The 17,346-nt window shown below is 46.0% G+C and overlaps 2 protein-coding genes across 2 annotated transcripts in view; one reads left to right on the top strand and one right to left on the bottom strand.

The window, feature by feature from the left end:
- Positions 1–8,228, top strand: part of LOC118169903 (store-operated calcium entry regulator STIMATE-like) — a 32,623-nt gene extending 24,395 nt beyond the window's left edge. The window contains exons 7-8 of the mRNA XM_035331705.1: positions 1,660–1,779; positions 7,579–8,228. Of these exons, the coding sequence (XP_035187596.1) occupies positions 1,660–1,779; positions 7,579–7,692 (234 nt within the window). The 3' untranslated portion in view covers positions 7,693–8,228. The remainder of the gene's footprint in view (positions 1–1,659; positions 1,780–7,578) is intronic.
- Positions 8,229–10,266: 2,038 nt separating this feature from the next.
- The window catches only part of ITIH5 (inter-alpha-trypsin inhibitor heavy chain 5), a 48,056-nt gene continuing 40,976 nt past the window's right edge, over positions 10,267–17,346 (bottom strand). Inside the window, exons 12-14 of the mRNA XM_035331690.1 lie at positions 16,963–17,079; positions 14,258–14,635; positions 10,267–12,936 (exon numbers count right to left, since the gene is read on the bottom strand). Coding sequence (XP_035187581.1) covers positions 12,638–12,936; positions 14,258–14,635; positions 16,963–17,079 — 794 coding nt within the window. The 3' untranslated portion in view covers positions 10,267–12,637. The remainder of the gene's footprint in view (positions 12,937–14,257; positions 14,636–16,962; positions 17,080–17,346) is intronic.

The raw sequence follows: 17,346 nt of genomic DNA on the forward strand, positions 1-17,346 counted from the left end.
AAATCTGTCACTACTGCCCTACCGTGGGCTCTGTTTGTAATGCCCACTCTCTTGTCCAAGCTTCTGGGTGGCTGATTTTTTACTTTTTTTTGGGGAAAGTTGAGGCTCATCAGCTGAGAACTGCATCTCAGTAGCAAGTTTTGCAGGTACAGTGATGCCCAAAGCCCATTAAGTGACTATAGCATGGCTTATAGTCAGCAGTGACATTTGGCAACCTGCTGCCCTTTCAGTTGGAGGTAAAAAGGGAAGAAAAATGCCTGTGGGTATGGGTAGAGGGGTGGAAAGAAAATGAAGATAATTCTGTGCACCTGAAGGGCAAAAAGCTGTCCTCGTGCTGTGATCTGTTGACAAAAAGGCTGTCCTTGATCAAGGGAGCTTTTTTGAAGTGTACTGTAGCCAGGGAAGGAAAAAACAACTTGATATCCTTTGTTGTACATGCCAAGTGAAGAGTCCTTACAAACAGCACAGGGCTTCAAATATCTCAAACACGTCTTATTTGTACTCAGGCCTTAAAAAAAAAAAATAAATCCTTTTATATTTAACAAGGCTATTAAAGAGTGGCCAAAAAACCTCTCTTCCTCAAATAGAGGCTGGAGTCCCACTAAAGTAGTAATCTGGTTGTCCTGGGAGCTCATCAGTCTTCTGAGGTTCATGACAGATTCTGAAAAGTCTCTCTGCAAGTGTGGTAGGTATGAGGGCAGCAGATTGACCGTGTGCTGTATAGATGTTGTTGTAATGCAATATGGGTACAAAGTGATGCTAAAACAAGAGATGTGGATGCTCCGACAGGTGCTGGGTGTTGTCAGGAGTAGATCTCCTGCTGCACATGGTCTTTGTCCAACTGAGTGTTGTAAAGCTGTGATGTCACCTTCACATAAATTAGCAAACATAGAAACATGACATTAACAGAAGTGTGCTGAAGTTTATGTGATATGTGTAGTGATGGGAGTAAGGAACTAAAATTCAGAATTTGAAGTTGACTATAAAGCAACTTGTCCTGCATGAGCCATTTGCCTAGATTGAGTTACTATGTTGAAGGGTGTTTGGGAAACCAAAACAACTGATTCTCAAAACTAGTTTGGCAAAAGCTCAGGCTTTTCCTAGTTCCCCTAGTCCTGGGGAATGTTTGAGCTGCAGCTCAGATCCTACCGAGATGAGAAGTGAGAACAAGATGTTAGTATTGAGATCAGCCCCAGACAGTAAGTGACTTGAACTCTTTGCAACTCTTAAAATGGATGGAGCATTGGCAGAGTTGAATTTACCTGCCTGTACCTCTCCTCCCAACCCCCTGGTGAGCTTCCTTATTCAAAAGCAAACTGGTTCTCATAGAATGACCTTGTTCTCAAAGTGGTGCAGACAGAGCAGGTGATAGGGGTTGGTTCAAAGGTTACTTCTGGCAGAAATTTGGCCTACCACTGCCTATCTTCACTGGGTTTCCAGCAAATAGGGAATTGACAATTTATGTGAGGAAGGGACCTTGGGATTTTGCCTCATCCAACCTCCACAGACACTTAGTGCAGGATTAATTTGTATATCAGCTCAGATTGCTGGGAAGTGGAGATCTGGAAAATCTGAAGGCAAAGAAAGAAAAAGCTTTGGTTGCATGTCTTTGTATTTTAGTCTCTGTAGTCTAATTTATGCAACTCCTTCCTCCCCAAGGCCATTATGTTCTGGGTTGTGGACAGCTTGATCATGAGGAAATACTACAAGCAGAAAGACAGCCTGGACATCAATGGATCCATAGAAACCCCTCGGGCGAGGAGGACTGAGGAGTCTCAGGTAAGACCAAAGATATCCAAAGACCAGGAAGAGCTGGTTTGGAGTAGCAGGCTGAAGCTGGTGGGCACCCCCGTGCTGTCACTCAACTTTGCTATCATTAATTGTGGTCAATCTTGGCTTAGAAGAGGTTGTATTCCATCTAGTGTCCTCTTTTTTTTTTTTTTTTTTTTTTTTTTTTTTTTTTAAGTTATTCAGACTGATAAGGGCCTTGTAGCTATAGAAAACTGTTTGGTGTAGTCTGAGCTTGACCTTAAAGTTAAGGAGAGCAAGGGATGAGGCAGAAGTGGAACACTCCAAGACCAGCAGGCTTTATTCTCATTATTAATGATACACAGCTTGCCAGACAGGTAGTCTGTGCTTCCCATCAGATTTTGGGCAACGACCATAACCTGAGTCTCTGGGTTGAATTCCCTTCTTTCCCCTGGCTCCCAGCCCTGGTTTCAGAGTGCACACTGTATGACTCCTGGTATCTGCAGCTCGCTGGCAAGACCCACTAAGATAAAACAGCTTCTGGCAGTTGCAGGCTTGCTCCTGGAGTAGCTTCTGCTGAGGAATTTAGGACAAACAGAAATAGCTCTTGCTCTGAGCTCTCTTTTACGCTCTGCTCTTGTGCTACTGAATGGGACTGCTGATTACTGGCAACGTTGCAATGCATGTAGAGGTAGTCGTGTTTGAGGGTGTGCTTGATGGTCCACCCAGCAGCGGTGACTTTAGCTCTAAGGTGCAGGGGGGAGCTGGCTGCTGCTGCTGCTGGGGATCCAGCATCGGAGGAATCCTTCCTGCAGGAAGGGCAGGCAGATGCAAGCAGCTGGTGAGACAAGTGAGTCATTCCTCCTGGCTTGGCCTCCAGATAAACAGTTGTAGCTTGGCAAGGTTACCAAAAACATGTGAGCAGCGTGTCCCAGGGAATTTCCTGAGCCGTGTGCATGGCTGGGGCATCCTTGAGAAATCTGTATTGATCCAGGGAGGGCAGAGAGGTCTGAGCTGAGTAATGCCAGTACATCTAGATAGGAGTCCTCAGTTTCAATGTACAGCTACCTAGGAGCTCCTACCTCGTCCAGAGAAACTCTGCTGGTGGTGTTCAGGGACAGGCTGGATGGGGCTTTGGGCAACCTGGCCTAGTGGGAGGTGTCCTACCCATGGCAGGGGGTTGGAAGTGGGTGCCTTTCAGGTCCCTTCCAACCCAAACCACTCTATGCTAAAGGTGGATTAAATCTGGGCACAAACTGCTCCCTGGTTATGGCACAATCCTGGCTTCTTGGTGGTGGTTGATTCTCAAGAATGGTATTTCTTTGGAAAAGCTAGGTTGGAGGTTGGCTCAAAGCTGGTGGTGAAGATCTGCCTCATTCACTGAGTATGCTGGTGTGTTCCTGGAAGTTTAAGATCAGATAAAACTACCACAGCTTAGAAACAAGGGCAAGGAGTTGGCACCTCCAGTTGAGACTGCAGCCTCCTTTCCAACCCATTGTGACCTAAACGTGGATCATCTAGTCTCATAGGTGTCATGAAAACCTTCAGGTGCTGCTGTGGATACACAGGTGGTGTTACAGCTGCTGGATCTCCATGGGAATGGAGTTGGCCCCCTGCCTCACTCTGCTGGAGGGGACAAGGGTTTTGTGACCTCTATCTCAGCTTTTTGATAATCTAAAGGGAAGATGTTAATCTCTGATGCTTGCTAAGGCTCATCCAATAGCTTGACATTGGTTATTTCAAGTGATGGACATGGGGCTCCCACAGGGTGATTTTTGTTGAAGGCTTCTCCCAAATTACAAGTATTTGACTACTTTTCTCAGACAGACTTTTGCTGAGACCTTCAATGTGCAGGCCAGCTGTCAATCCCAAAACTGTTCACCACGGGAGCTATCAGGGTGACAGGCATTCCACCAGAGCTGTCTGCAGGGTCTGCCTCCTTATGCTCCTGTGCTTCTGGTCCAGCAATACTGAAAATAATTTGGGCAGGGAAGGATGCTTAAAAATAAATAAAAGCAACAAACAAATGACGTGCTTTTACAATTCTGCTTCTTGGCATTGGGCCTTGAGGTGTAGCTGTAGGCTCATGCTTTGTCATCACTTTCAGGCTATGAGTTAAAGATCATGTTGGCTGGCTAGTGCTACAGCTGGGTTGGCTGGAATTCAGGCTCCAAACCAGAAAATGAGGGTTTTCTGGGCTCCTTGTTGCTAATAACCTGTTCAAGTGGGGGAATTCCCTCCCTCCTGCCCAGCAACAGGGCAGAGGGAGCCAGGAAGCCTCTCCGAGCAGGGCAGGGCTGGCTGAGGCTGATGTCCTGTGGTTTATCAGGGATCATCGGGGCTGTCTAGCAGCAGGCGCCAACAGCTCCCCGTCACGCTGCCTTCTTGAATTTCAGCCCTCTGCCTAGTGTCATTATTTTCACTAGAACTTGCAGTTTGTGTTTGGAGGAGGGGGGACAGGGAGTTAACCTGTTAAAAACCTGCACTCAGCATCTTCCATAGGGATAGCAGGAAAAGTCAGTTTTGCCCTTGGTTTGGTAGACCAGATGGGTAGCAAGAAGAGACTTGGCAATCCACAAATGTTCATGCCATCCTTTTTTGCCTTCTGGTGGGGTGGAGAGAGGTCTTAGAAGTACTGGTTTGAATCTGGTGCTATTCAGGCTGGGGAAATGCATTCAGCTACATGGATTTATTTCTACTTTGCATGTGTCCTGCCCTTGACCCAAGTCTCTTTTCCCTTGCCCTTGTGAGTGCCGATAAACTTTAGATCTAATCAGTGGTTTCTTTGTTTTCTACGCTCAGGAAAACAACTGGGTTTTTATAATGCTTTATTTGATCTTTTTGGACTTGTTTTTGTTTTGTTTTTCCCCAGGGAGGTGGGTGAGTTTCTGCTCTTTTTTTTTTTTTTTTTTTTTTGAAAGCTTACATTTCCAGAGATGAGCGTTAAAGCAAAATTTGTTCTAATAGCTGTGGTACTTCTAGGAGCCAACAGAGTGAAACTGGAGGGTAATTTAAGGCTGGGAGGAAAGCTGGTATGCTGCGTGGGACTTGCCTTTGGTCATTGTGGAGTTCAACACCAATCCTAATCATCTACATAGGAACTGTCGCTTCCGGCAGTGTGCTAGACTGGAGATGCTGATTAATGTCAATACCTCTACTGCTTGCTTTAAATATTGAAAAATATTCCAGGAATGAGTCTGACTTGCTTGTTGGCTAACTGAGCTGATTTGTAAATAGCTCAAGCTCTGGGTAAGCTCAGGTGCCTTCTCATTACGAGAAGTTAAATGAAGATGGGTGCCTCTGGAAGCAGACTGTCCTACTTGCACATGGCAGCTCATCTGAGCTTAGATGGAGAAGGAAGATGGGATGGTTCCTTACTCTACACCAGACTGGTGGAGTTTTAGGCAAACAAATTTCTATTGCTTGCAGGGAAGTGGCCCCCAAGCTTCTATGTTTCCCAGCCTATGTCACAGTTCTTATTCTAATTTCTTTGCTGCTGAGAAGACTGGGTTTTCTGAAGGGTCTGCTTGGAAGGGTCCCAAACCAGTCGGTAGCCTCTTCTGGACAGTTAGGGTTGGTAGAATGTGTGGCCAGCCACATTTCTGTAGCATGACCTGGGTTGTTTTGCAAGCTGCTGTCCTTGTGTGGGGAGGAATGTGTGAAGTACTTGAGGACTGCCGGGTGAGACAGCAGCACCTTGTTTTGGGACTGGGAAGCTGTGGTCTGTTCCCAGCTGTGCCTCTGGCCTGGATGCATCTGTAAGGGAAGTGCCTTGGCCAAGCTGTGCTGAAAACTGTTCAAAAAGCCATATCTGAAGGTGTGAGCCGTGACTGTCACAGGGTTGAGGTATCTCCTCACAATGAAGCTCCCCGGGGAATTGTGGAAAGCTTACCAGAGGATTGCTGGCTCAAGCAGCCTCGTATGAGCCATACAGGGGCAGGTAGCAACCTGAACGGGTCAGGATCCCAAAGCTCAGTCAAACACAGCTGACGTAGCAGGCACTGCAAGACAGTTTGAGCTTGCAGCTGAAAGCCACCAAAATTACCAGCTCATCAAACTCGAAAGACAGACTGTTGCAGCCTGTCGGAGTTCAGTGATTTATAATGCTGTGTGTGACTAACTGCCCATTTTTTCAGGCCCAACAGCATCACAATATTGATATGTTAAACAGAGCAAATATTCACTTGGAAGAGCTGGAAAATTTCCAGTGATGTCTTGAACAACAACAAAAACCTCTGTGTAGACCCAATTGGGGGGTGGATAGAGGGGAACAAGAGATCTTAATCTCATCTACTGCTATCCTAAATATCTGATGTGCTGCTGTGAGGATAACCAGATCAGATGGAGGGGCTGGAGTATGTGTGAGGATAGGAGGAAGTCTTCCCCTGCGGCCCTTTGGCCTCTTTGAAGTCACTGATTGATTGCAGTTTGTTTTTCCTGTTTAGTTGCTGTGGTGACTGGCCTGGCGGCGCTGCCTAAATGGACAAGTGGAGGGCGTGTTAATTCACAACTCGGCCTGGAGACGGCCATCAATAGGACTAAATTCCCATGTTCCTGTTGTTGTCTTGTTTTGTTTTTTCCCCAAGGGATGCTGGGCTCTGGGACTATCTGAGTTGTTGGTGGGCTCTGCTTGACTGGAAGCCCCTGAGATGTCCTTCATTTGAGGTGGAGGGGTGCCATGGGATGGGAATGGGGGCTTCATAGGGCATTTGGTTCCTGGTTTGGAGCAGGACCAGATGGGGCTGAGGCTTGGGCTGCCTCAATTGATTTTTTTGTTGTTGAGGGAAGTGTGGTAGCTGACCCTTTTCCCCCACGTTGGCTGTGAACTAATGATTCTGTTTTGGTTCTGTGAAGGGATAAGTGGAAGAGAGGGGAAAGGGCTTCTGGCACTGCTCGGAAATAAAACTGAAGGCCCTTGACTGTGCTGCGAGGCTTATGCCCCTCTGTAGAGTCATGTGCTGAGGTGCCAAGGACCTGACCAGGCTTGTGATGTGGGTGACCAGTGTTAACCAGAAACCCTATGGGCTGGCTCTCAGGTACTGCTGGTGGGACACAAGTCGTAGCAGAAGGGTTGATGAACATTCAGTATGTTTAGGCCCAGCTGCTGTTGTGGCTGAAGGCAGTAGGGCTTCTCTTGCTCAAAGCTGGTCTTCTGCAGTAGGAAGAAGGGGTAGGATGGGGTTGAGTAATCAGCCTGTCAAGCTGTGGATACTATCCATGCAGACAGCTCATCCTGAGGTGTCCGTGCTCTGTTCTGGCTCCTGCCATTCAGACTGAGCTAGGAGATGCTGGGCTAGGTGGAAATAAGGCGGTGCTAGGCCAGGACAACATCCTTGAGCTCTCTGGCTGTGGCTGAAATGAAGCGTATCTCTGCTTGCTCCTCTGGCTGAGCTCTGTAGATCACAGGCAGCTGGGTGCTCAGGGAAACATCTCCCTTTGGTGCATATATATGTCCGCGAGATGCGGCTTAGTCTTCGTGGGTCTCCTCTGAGGCTGCTGAATGTGAATGTCAGAATGTGAGTCCTGCCCCTTGGTGGTCAGAGCTTTTAGCTGCCTGCCCTGCTCTTGGGGGGGAGCTGGGGGCACTGGAGCAATAGTGTCTGTACCACAGGGGCCCATGACTGTCACTGGAATGGTCAAGGTGACCTCGCGACCTCTCTCCTCAGCCAGGGAGGGTGAAATCTTGCAGCAGACCCCTCCTTGGGTGCTTGACCCCTTCACAAACTGCTGCTTGGGGATGTTTCCTACAGTATTAAGAGCACAGGAAGCTCCAGTTGGGTCTGCCTGAGGACTTGGACTCCACGAGCATCTGTCTGTTCTCCCCTCCAGGTGCTGCTTTCTCCAGACATGGATTTTGAGCAGTCTGAAAGCGACCAGGACACTTCAGGGCTCCAGGGAATGAACCAGAAGATGAAGCAGCCCAGCTATCAGGTGGTCATCTGACAGCACCGGGACGAGGTGGAAGAAGGGGAGCAGCACTGTGATCCTTGAGCTGGCCAAGGAAGGGCAGGGTGGGGAATGCAAGTTGATCCCTGTGGATCTGTGGAGATCCGGTTGCCTGCCTCATGTAGACCCATCCTTCTGCAGTGGTCTCTTTGGGATGGCGTCTGTGTATCCTGTATGGGCTTGAGCAGTATCTGCTTTAGCTGTCTGACCTTAACCTCAACACATGCAGGCATGTTGAGGTTAGGGGTATGGATGTGTACGTCCTCTGGCTGGCCAGCTGGGTATAACTGTCAGGACTGGAGACTGAAATCCAAAGGCTGTCTGTTTTTTTAATAGAAAAAGAATCTGTCCTGTACTGCCTGAACTCTGACACTTTTATATTCACAGATGCTCAGAAGAACTGTTTTGCAATATGTATTTAAATGTCTTGAATTGGAAAGACTCTCAGTGGATCTGATGCTTTTTTTTTTTTTTTTTTACTGTTTTATAAGGAATGCAATAAATGTTTGACCTAAAACTGCTTCAAATATGAAGTGTCTTCATTATGCTTAATATTTTTGTGGGACCCTATCCATGTAAAGGGAAAGACGTGGGATCTGTTGATCTACCTGATGTCTTCCTTGCAGGGCAAGCTATCCTCCCCAGCAGGGCTATCCTAGAAAATCTACAGAAAGAACTGAACCAGCACTGAGTTTCTGTAGATGGGTTGTATGAGCCACTTCAGTGCAAAACCTGATGCTGCCACACCAGTCTGCTGGATTCAGTCTGGAGCATCATCTGGGATTGATCACAGTTGCTACTGTTTGCTAGGAACGTATGTTTGCTGGGAAACAAGAGTTGACTCCTTTCCTTTTACCTAGCTCAAAATAAGCATGTAAAATCTCTGCAGCATCTGATCTGAAAGCAAGATCAGGGGAGTCCCCTGAAACTCCTATTAGCCTGCCCTCACCTTGTAGGTATAAGAGAAGAGCCTCAGGTGAGGCCGATGATGATAATCCATAGGTCATCTCAGATCCTGGCAAGCATGAGGTGCAGGGCCTTGCCCTTGCTCTCTTGTCAACAGGCTATATTAGTCTATAAACAGCAAAAATGCCAAAACATTCTGCAGCTCTCCTGGGGGCAGACCCGAGCAGCTGCTCAATGCACTCCCAGGCTGGGTGCAGATACAGCTGGGCTGACTGTGCAGAGTCTAACCCGCGAGTAGTTCATTAGAGCAAGGTCTGGTCCAGGATCCACTGTACTAACAGGTAGACCCAGGTAAGCTATAGGCAGGCCTTGCATACCGCAGAACAGTCCCCAGAAGCTTTGGGCAGGATTATGGTTTATTTTGGTCTTCCCTTCCTTCTGTTTTCATAGGAAAACCCTATTCCCAAAACCCTATTCCTTAATCAGGCATGTAGATAAAGGGTTAGGCTTTTCTCACTTAGGGCTCTAGTACTTTAAAAGCTAGGCTGAGAGGATGTGAAGTTTTGTGGGTGGTTGTTTTTTCCCAACTTCAAAGTAGTTTAGAAGTGTTAGATGCAAATCAAAGTCTTGCATGCCCCTTAGTGAACTTGACATGCTTGGCTATGCTCACAGCTGTGCAGCCTTATAATGTATTTCTGGAAGAGCCTTTTTGTTTCTTCCTTACTTAATAGTCAAAATCCTACTTCTGCTGGCATACCAAAAGGCTCTTGGAACAAATGGCACACAACTCTCTGAACAGATCATTTGTATTGCTTCATGAAATTGCTCACAATGCTACTTTTGCTTGTCTGGTGGAGTCTTGTGCTGGTAAGGGCTAGAGCAAGTTTTGTGTTCTTTGAGGTCCTGAGAAAAAATAGTTGAAAATTGTTTCCCTATTAGCAACTTGCCTCTGTTTCGAGGAGAACTGGCATTTCAGTTTTTGTTCTTGCTATAGGGCTGCTTAGTGCAGTGCTGCAGTGTGAAGAATGCAAATTCACCCACAGCATAGCCCTTACCCTAAAATGGGAGGTGAGTGATGTGATCTCGGTCAGGGAATAAACATGATGCTCGGCTCTTGGTTGATGCTCACAATACACCATAGCCTGGGAAGTATCTGCTTTCCACTGCTGTTTCAGCAGGCCTAAAGTTTGGAGTCCTGCTCTCTTCTCTAAAATGTTAGCACAACAGAAGAAATTGCATGCTCCAAAGTGATGCTCAGCCTTCATTCCTGAGCTGTCTGAGCAGCTTGCAACCTTTAACCATATCACTGCACAACCAAGTGCTTACTGACACTCTCGGAGCTGAGAATAGATGTGTGCAGTTGGCAGAATGTGCTTCATCGGATGCCTCTGTGCTCTCACAAAGGGGCATGAAGCCCAAATCTTCCTCCTGAGGGAGGAAAACTGTTGTGATACTGCCTTTATAGATTGGGGAAGCCAAAGTGTTCAGCCCATGACCTACCTTTGCCCTTAGTGCTCCTGGTGTAGCAGAAGGATGAACTGTTACCTTCTGAGGAGATCTTTCAGCCATCGGGTAACGTAAGATTATTCAGCAGCAGAAAGCATACCTACCCTTAGCTTCAAAGCTCATTTCATATTTGCCAAATGAAAGCTTCACTGCAGTGTACGCTGTAAAATATTTATTGTGAAATGGATAAATGGAGCCCTAAGGAGAACTTGAGTATACTGCTCCAGGTGCTTCACAGGGCGGGGAAGTTGGACTTGATCACTGTTCTTTTCAAACCCTGGAAGGAATGTGTTCTTGGCGGGAGAGGGCCAATGAAGCACCCGAAGCGTTAGCAATACATATGTGTATATATACATACCTATATACAGGAGAGAGGGGAGCCTAACCGAATCACTTCCCCTAGCGATACACTTGAACAGCAAAATGTGGGAGGAGAGTGAAAATTTCAAAGAAAGCTCTTTGCAGTAACAACTGTATGAAGACACCTGCTGAACCTAGCACTACTAGAAGTTCACTGCCACTACCTTGTTCACCCTGTACAAATGGGATGGGACTAGGGAATGGAATGGGTGATCTTCCCACCTTCTTCTTGGGTGGAGAGGTCAACCTCACAGACACTGTTTCTCATTGTATTCCTTATTCACGTGCATGCTGCTAAGCCTTGGTGTCTTCAGCTCTTGTACGCTCAGGACTGCCAAAGATCTCTCCTTCAATTCTCCCTTGCAGGAGGGCTGTTTTCCAAACCAGCCAGGCTCAAGGCAGTAAGTAGTTTTGTCTCCATGTTTTCTTCCAATGTATGAGCCTCAGCACAAGTTTTGCAGTGACTGAGCTCTCTAGAAGGACCTTCCACAGCACAATTAAGTTTAGCTGGTTGCTTTTGGCTGTTTCCTTCTCCCTACAACACATGGTGTGAATGAGCAACTGTGCTCTCTACCTGCTCTGCTGTCACAGTGCTAGGAGTGCTACCTCAATGATCAAGCAACTGGAAAACAACCCCACCCAAACCACCACCACCAGCTGGAGCTCCTACAGCAACAGCATGATTTAATTTTTAAATATGCAAAAAATCAGTCAAGATTGATCTTATTTCTGCAGATCTCTGGCAACTCAATTTTTTTCCTAACACATGGATATCATTTAGCTGCTGGGGATGCTTCCACTCCCCGACACACACCCGCCTTCCTTTCAGTCCTGGAAAAGGCAGAGTATACATGAGTTCAGTTTGGCCTTGCCATGTAAACGTCTTTGTGGCTGTCAAAGTCGTCTTTGGCCAAGTTCTCTACTAAGCAAACTCCCCTGTGGCTGATGTATAGCATTATTCAGTGGTGCCTCATTTTAAAATAGACCACAGCCTTGCTGTTTGGGTTTGGAGGTTTCCTTGCAGTGCAGCACCACCTGCAGTGGGGGTGGCTGGCAGACCCTTCCCTAACTTCCTGCTGCCAAATTCCTGCTCTGTACAAATTCCTGCAGTGTAAGGAAAGAGAAGCTGCCAGGGTAACTGGGATGAAAAGGTTTTGAAAATTTGGAGTAAATAAATACTTCCTCCCTGATTAGAAAAGCAGCTAGAAATTTCTAGTCTAAATTCAAGATTTAGACAGTGCTTTATAGGGTCATAAGCTATTGCAAGTGCAGATTCATCATCTTTTAGCAAATATAAATCCCCGCAAAGCAGAAGTGATGCTCTGCTCAAGGAGGTGGGAGGTCTGTTGGAAGCTCACAATGGAATTTTGTTTCTCACAGAGGAAGTAAAGAATCAGGATGAAATCACTAAACCTATGATGTCATTTAAATGGCATGCTTGATGGAATGGGAGCTAGCACCACTCCTATTGCTGCTGAGGACCACAGGTGCTTTCGAAGCAGGCAGCCTGTACTCTTGGGACAGCAACAAACCACACGAGGGTTTTCACCACTGTATTAAGTAGTAGTGGTACAGGGAACATCACGCTCAGTGGAAAATCCAGACCCCATCCCAATAGCCATAAAAGCAATACCCTGTTGTGACCTCTTGATTTAAGGTTTTGATCTCTTTTACCTTTTTGATGCTAATGGCTCTCTGCAGATGGATATCCACCCATCTCTCCTCTCGGACCATGGCTGGAGCATGTGCTCCAAGTCACTTCTTTGCAAACTTTTATCACCTAAAGTTAGATAGGCACTGTGCTGCATGATTCATACCTTTCACTGGGTGATTCACCAGCCCCTGGGGGTATTGCACAGATCCCTGCATGGGTTTATTTTAAAGCCAGCAGCTCTCTGCACTGTTAGATTTGACAGCTAGCCCATTTCTCCCTCCCACCGCATGGGACTGTGGTCCCACTGTGTCCTCAACCCTCTTCCCCATCCTTGTCTTCAGAAAGTTGATGAACCCTGTTCATCTAGCATGAGAGACAGTTGATTTCCAAGGGGAAAAAGCCTTGGTTTCTTTGGCACCAAAAAGTAAAGAAATATTTATAAGTTGCCTATCTCTAGAGGCTTCAGAAGGGACCCACTGTCACACATGCTGCTGCAATGCATTGCTATGATCAGTCCTAAAGGCTGTTAAGCATCCCAGAGCTGGTGCCAGTGTCAAAAGGATGAGAAGCCAAATAGTCTTTATAGCTCCCATCGATCAGTTTGTCTGCATTGTTTTTGGCAAACCAGCAGTCAACTTCCTGCTGGCCATTGTAGATCCTCCTCTGCTTCCACACAACAGGAACAAGCCGTCCCTTCACTTTCAGGGTGTTTGTAGGGTTTGGTTTTAATGCTTCAGTTTGGTTCTGACCAACCTGCTGATTACTTGTGTTTAGAGATTCCTGAAGAAGTTTAACTTCATGGTTCAAGAACTGACCTGAAAGACAAGAGAAAATACGCTGTTTGAGTGGTTGCTTTGTGCCTGTACTTATAAGTAATTGTTTAATAGGCTGTGTTTTGAGGGTTCCTAGAGTATGATGTTGTGAAGTGCTTCTCAGCTACAGCAGGATGAGTCTAGGCCCTGAGATTCTTTCATAAATCTCATGGAGATAGAGATTAGAATAAAACCCTATTTCTCTTCCACTCATCAAGACACATTGGTTGAGATCGAGCTTCCTGAGCTACTGGCAGTACGTTCCCCTCTGTGGGCCGTGGTTACTAGAGGATAGCAGCCCATACAAAGCCCATTGGCAAGCAGAGATAATCTAGGCCTGAAGCTCCCAGTTCTCTTCCTTTACCTTCTTGGAGGCAAGGTCTTTTATGCCAAACATAAGTGTATTTTTAGAGGTTTGCACATGCAAGGGGTCTGAATCCAAAACTCCACTACTGAAAGATCATCTCCTGCTTAACCTGGGAGTATCCGAATGTCACAGAAACCATGGCTTCAGCCTTAGATTTCAGCACCTGCAGATGTCCATGAGCCTCACTACTTGTCATCTCAAAGAACCCAACCATTTAGATAATCTCTGAGCCTACCTAAAGCCTAGTTGCTCTCAAAATGTGGGCATGGCTCATCTTTCACTTCAAAAGTTTGAAAGAAAGGGGCAACAAGAAATACTAATGTTTCTTAATCTCAACCAGGCTTAAGTGTAAACAGCTCAGTGATGCACAGGCAGAACCTTTGTACATATCAAAGCGCAGAACTTGAAGGCTGAAAGCCAGCGATTTCTGGCAATGCGCTAGCTTTGTGACTAGAGCTCTCTTTTGGGATCTGCAAGACCTCAGCTGACTCTCCTCTCTGTTTAGAGAGAGTCAGACCCAACTCTGTTATGTTCCTGAGAGCACATTAGCAGCTGGGTTATGCTGATTTAGGACTATCATGAGAGAATGTCTTATTGGTGCCGTATAAGGGTTCTTGTGAAATACTTGGTTTCTCTCTCTGTATTATTCATCTCTGGGAGCTTCTAGTGTGCACATTCAAATGACAACTGCATTAAACAATCATAAAAAGAGTGGATTTGAGAAAAACAGACACAGACATATCAGGGATAGTGGAAGATAGCTCATACGGAGAAAGATGGGAGAGGAGTTGGGGATATTGGTAACAGAAGTCATTTATGAGTGGAAGTTAAAGTTTCGTCTGGGAACTTAATTTCTACCTACCTTTTTCATCACCTCCTGTCTCTATCCTTTAAAACTGTTTGGAAGAATCATTTTTCTGTGGTTTACAGCTCTGAACCTGAGAACCTGTTACTTACCCAGTAACCCGTGGGAGTCAGAAGAGAGGCCTTTACTGTTGGAGATATAGAAACCCAGGTGATCCTTCTGATATGGGGCTGGCTTCTTGTAGTGGTGGATGAGGATGACGAAGCTGATTGTGTCTCGTATCGTCACAGTGATGTTGGAATTGGCAGAGACAGACACTTCCAGGCTGCTGCTCCGCACAACAGCGCTCCGGTCGCAGGACAGAATAAGCCTTTCCCCATCATCCAGGATGATCCTGGTGGGTGTGATCTCTAGGTAAGATCTCTGTGGCTTATTGCTGAGGATGGTGATGGTGTTGAAGTAAGTCCGATGCTTCTTGTGGCCATTGGGTGGTGCAGGAGCTCCAATTAATTGCCCATTCACCGTTACACCTTGCAGGAAAAGAGTCAGTAAGCGAAAGCTGGAACCAAGAATAGGTCTCTTGTCTCAAAGACACAAGCCTTGTAACCAAGGATATGAAGATTCACTACCTTATGCTCAACTTATTTCTCCTACCAGCATTCAAAACAGTTTGGCCAGTGTGTTATAAATTAATTAACTTATACAGAGCACCTAGATTTACCCAAGCTAAGAAATACTGGCTTTGTCTGGAGACAGGTACCCCAGTCTCATTAGTCCCAACCATGTGTTTACATTGCCACAAGACAGTATCAGTTGTTTCTAAGCTCCATCCAACCTTTGGACTACCTATCATCAATAAGACAACATGGACTTATTGAGCTACATAAGATAAATATTCACCTTCCTGACTGCTATAACCCTACCTGCCATGGTACAACTACCTATGTGTTGAGGCATAAGCTCAGACCTGGACAAACACATCAGATCCTGGAGAACTAAGACAAGCTGCTGGTGGGCCTGTGTCACAGGATCTCAAGGCAGTAGACATTTGAGGATTGATGTCCCTCACTACCTGACTCTTAAGAGACCTAACCTGGGAAACCACAGAGTAATCACTACTACCTTAGCCTAGCCAGAACATTAAAGACCAAGCAGATCCCATAGAGGGAATACCCTACCTACAACAGTGTGATGTGCTAAACCTTTTCAGGCGACAGTGTAAGAAATTCAGGTTCTCCTTGTGTCACTGCAGAGGAGGACCCAGAACCTGCTATTGGGTCCCTGAACAGCATTGGGTTATTTCTAGCTTCACCAGTGCTGCCCTTCAAGCTTCCCTCAGTTTTGACCCAAAAGAAATACTTTTGAGTGGTCCAAGATGCAGATCTCATTGAGTCAACTGAAGCCTAGATGTCCACAGCAAGATTTGCAATCATTTTAATTACTTTTGTGACTTCCTGTCCCTAAAACAGTGTCTCACTTCCCACAGGTCTCTGCACAGCTACTAGACAGCAACAATAAAGGAGGAGGCTTGTGGCTAACCCAAGCTAGATCCAAGACATTAACACTTAGGTGCAATATCTCCATCTCCCATCATCCCTGAGGGAATCTGTCATTTCTGTCTTCACAGGCTCATCTTGCTAGTTCTACAGAGCCTGCTTTCCTCAAGTTCATCCTGCATTTGAGCCACAGAATGACTCAAGCAGTAGCACAAACATAGTCTGCAAAAGAAACATAAGGGTAACATTGCCCTGAGATGGATTTGATTTACTGAGGCAGGCATGAATGCAAAAAGATGGAGGCTAGGCCACTGCCACATGGAATAGAATTCTTGCGCCTTTATTGTGGGGGTTGTTTATCTCCTTTGTAAAACAAGTCTGTGCATTGTCTCTGGTTTTGACACCCCTGCCTCCCACCATTTCCCTGCTCAGGACATAATCTGCTTATTAGCTGCCCTGCTTAGAATTCCAGATCGGATCAGACCACAGTTCGGGCCTCTGGAGATCAGAGTGACTTGCGCAAAGCAGATCCTGAATTATGTGGGTTTTCTTAAGGTTGCCGTGACTTGGTAATCAGTTTGGTAGTCTTTTTACTGAAATAGCCTTAGTGCTTGGTTAGCCTGTACCTCTCTCTGTCCTGAAGCTATTGGTGCTGTAAGTAAAGAGTGAAGAGATCCACTGCCTCTGCACCAAATACATGAATCCCCTGTATAATCTCTCAGCATGCTGGTGGCTGCATGGCTCATGTAAACACTGCATTCTGACTATCCAAAATGCCTGTGCCTGTTTACTCAGCTGTGCTTGCTACAGCATTGGTCAAGTGCAACCCCCAGACCATGCTGGATTCTCATCATCAGGGACTGAACTCTCCAGTCTAGCTGGTCTGAAGGGGTTCAATATGGTCTTCACACGCTTGAGTGGATCTCAGCAGTTTTGCATGGAAATGCCACTCCCTTCATTATGGTCAATGAAGACCTGAACTGGGAAAAGTTTGGGTATATAAAAGCCAGAAACCATATTTCCCTATGGATATGGTCTGATCACTTTACACTCACTTCTGTAGATGAGTCATGTATGTAACAGTGGCCAGGCCTCCTTGCTTTTAGGCTTGCTGTGAACTTACCAGTAAATCATGGCAAAGTGGAGGTGAGTGCAGAGTTTACCTCCCCTTCTAATCCAGGTGATTAGAAAATTGGTGTACATGAATTTTCCATTGTCTGGCCTGAAAAGCACTGATTTTTTTTTTTTTTTTCTGATTTCCACTGGTTCCTCGCCTATGAAGCACCTTGGTGTTATTGCTACAGAGCTGGCCTTGCACTTCAGCTTTCCTCCACAAGCAACTACTTTGTTTAGCTGCTCACCAGATTCCTTATGATCAGAGACGAGTCGAAGGATGTCTCCAGGTTCTCCATCAATATTGAAGCAGACAGAGAACTTGCTGGAGGGAAAATCAATGACAAAGTGAGGGTCTCCATCCGCTGAGAAGACATGGAAAGGAGACAAATGTAAGATATACACAAAACTCCAGAGTCTACGAATCTAACAAAATTGTTTTTCAAAGTGTGTTTTTCCCTGTTTTTTTTTTTTTTTTGTCCTCTTGGTTTATTGTTTTTAGACAGTCCGATGGAATTTGCCAGGAAACACCAAGTTTTGCTTTGTTTCTCACAAAGATTGTTTTATTTTGTTTTGGTTTTCTCACAGAAGACAATGGGCTTTTAATGAAAATTGAAGTCCAAAGTAGCCTA

Source organism: Oxyura jamaicensis, chromosome 1 (assembly GCF_011077185.1).
Source record: "Oxyura jamaicensis isolate SHBP4307 breed ruddy duck chromosome 1, BPBGC_Ojam_1.0, whole genome shotgun sequence".
In the NCBI taxonomy this organism is placed as follows: Eukaryota; Metazoa; Chordata; class Aves; order Anseriformes; family Anatidae; genus Oxyura; species Oxyura jamaicensis.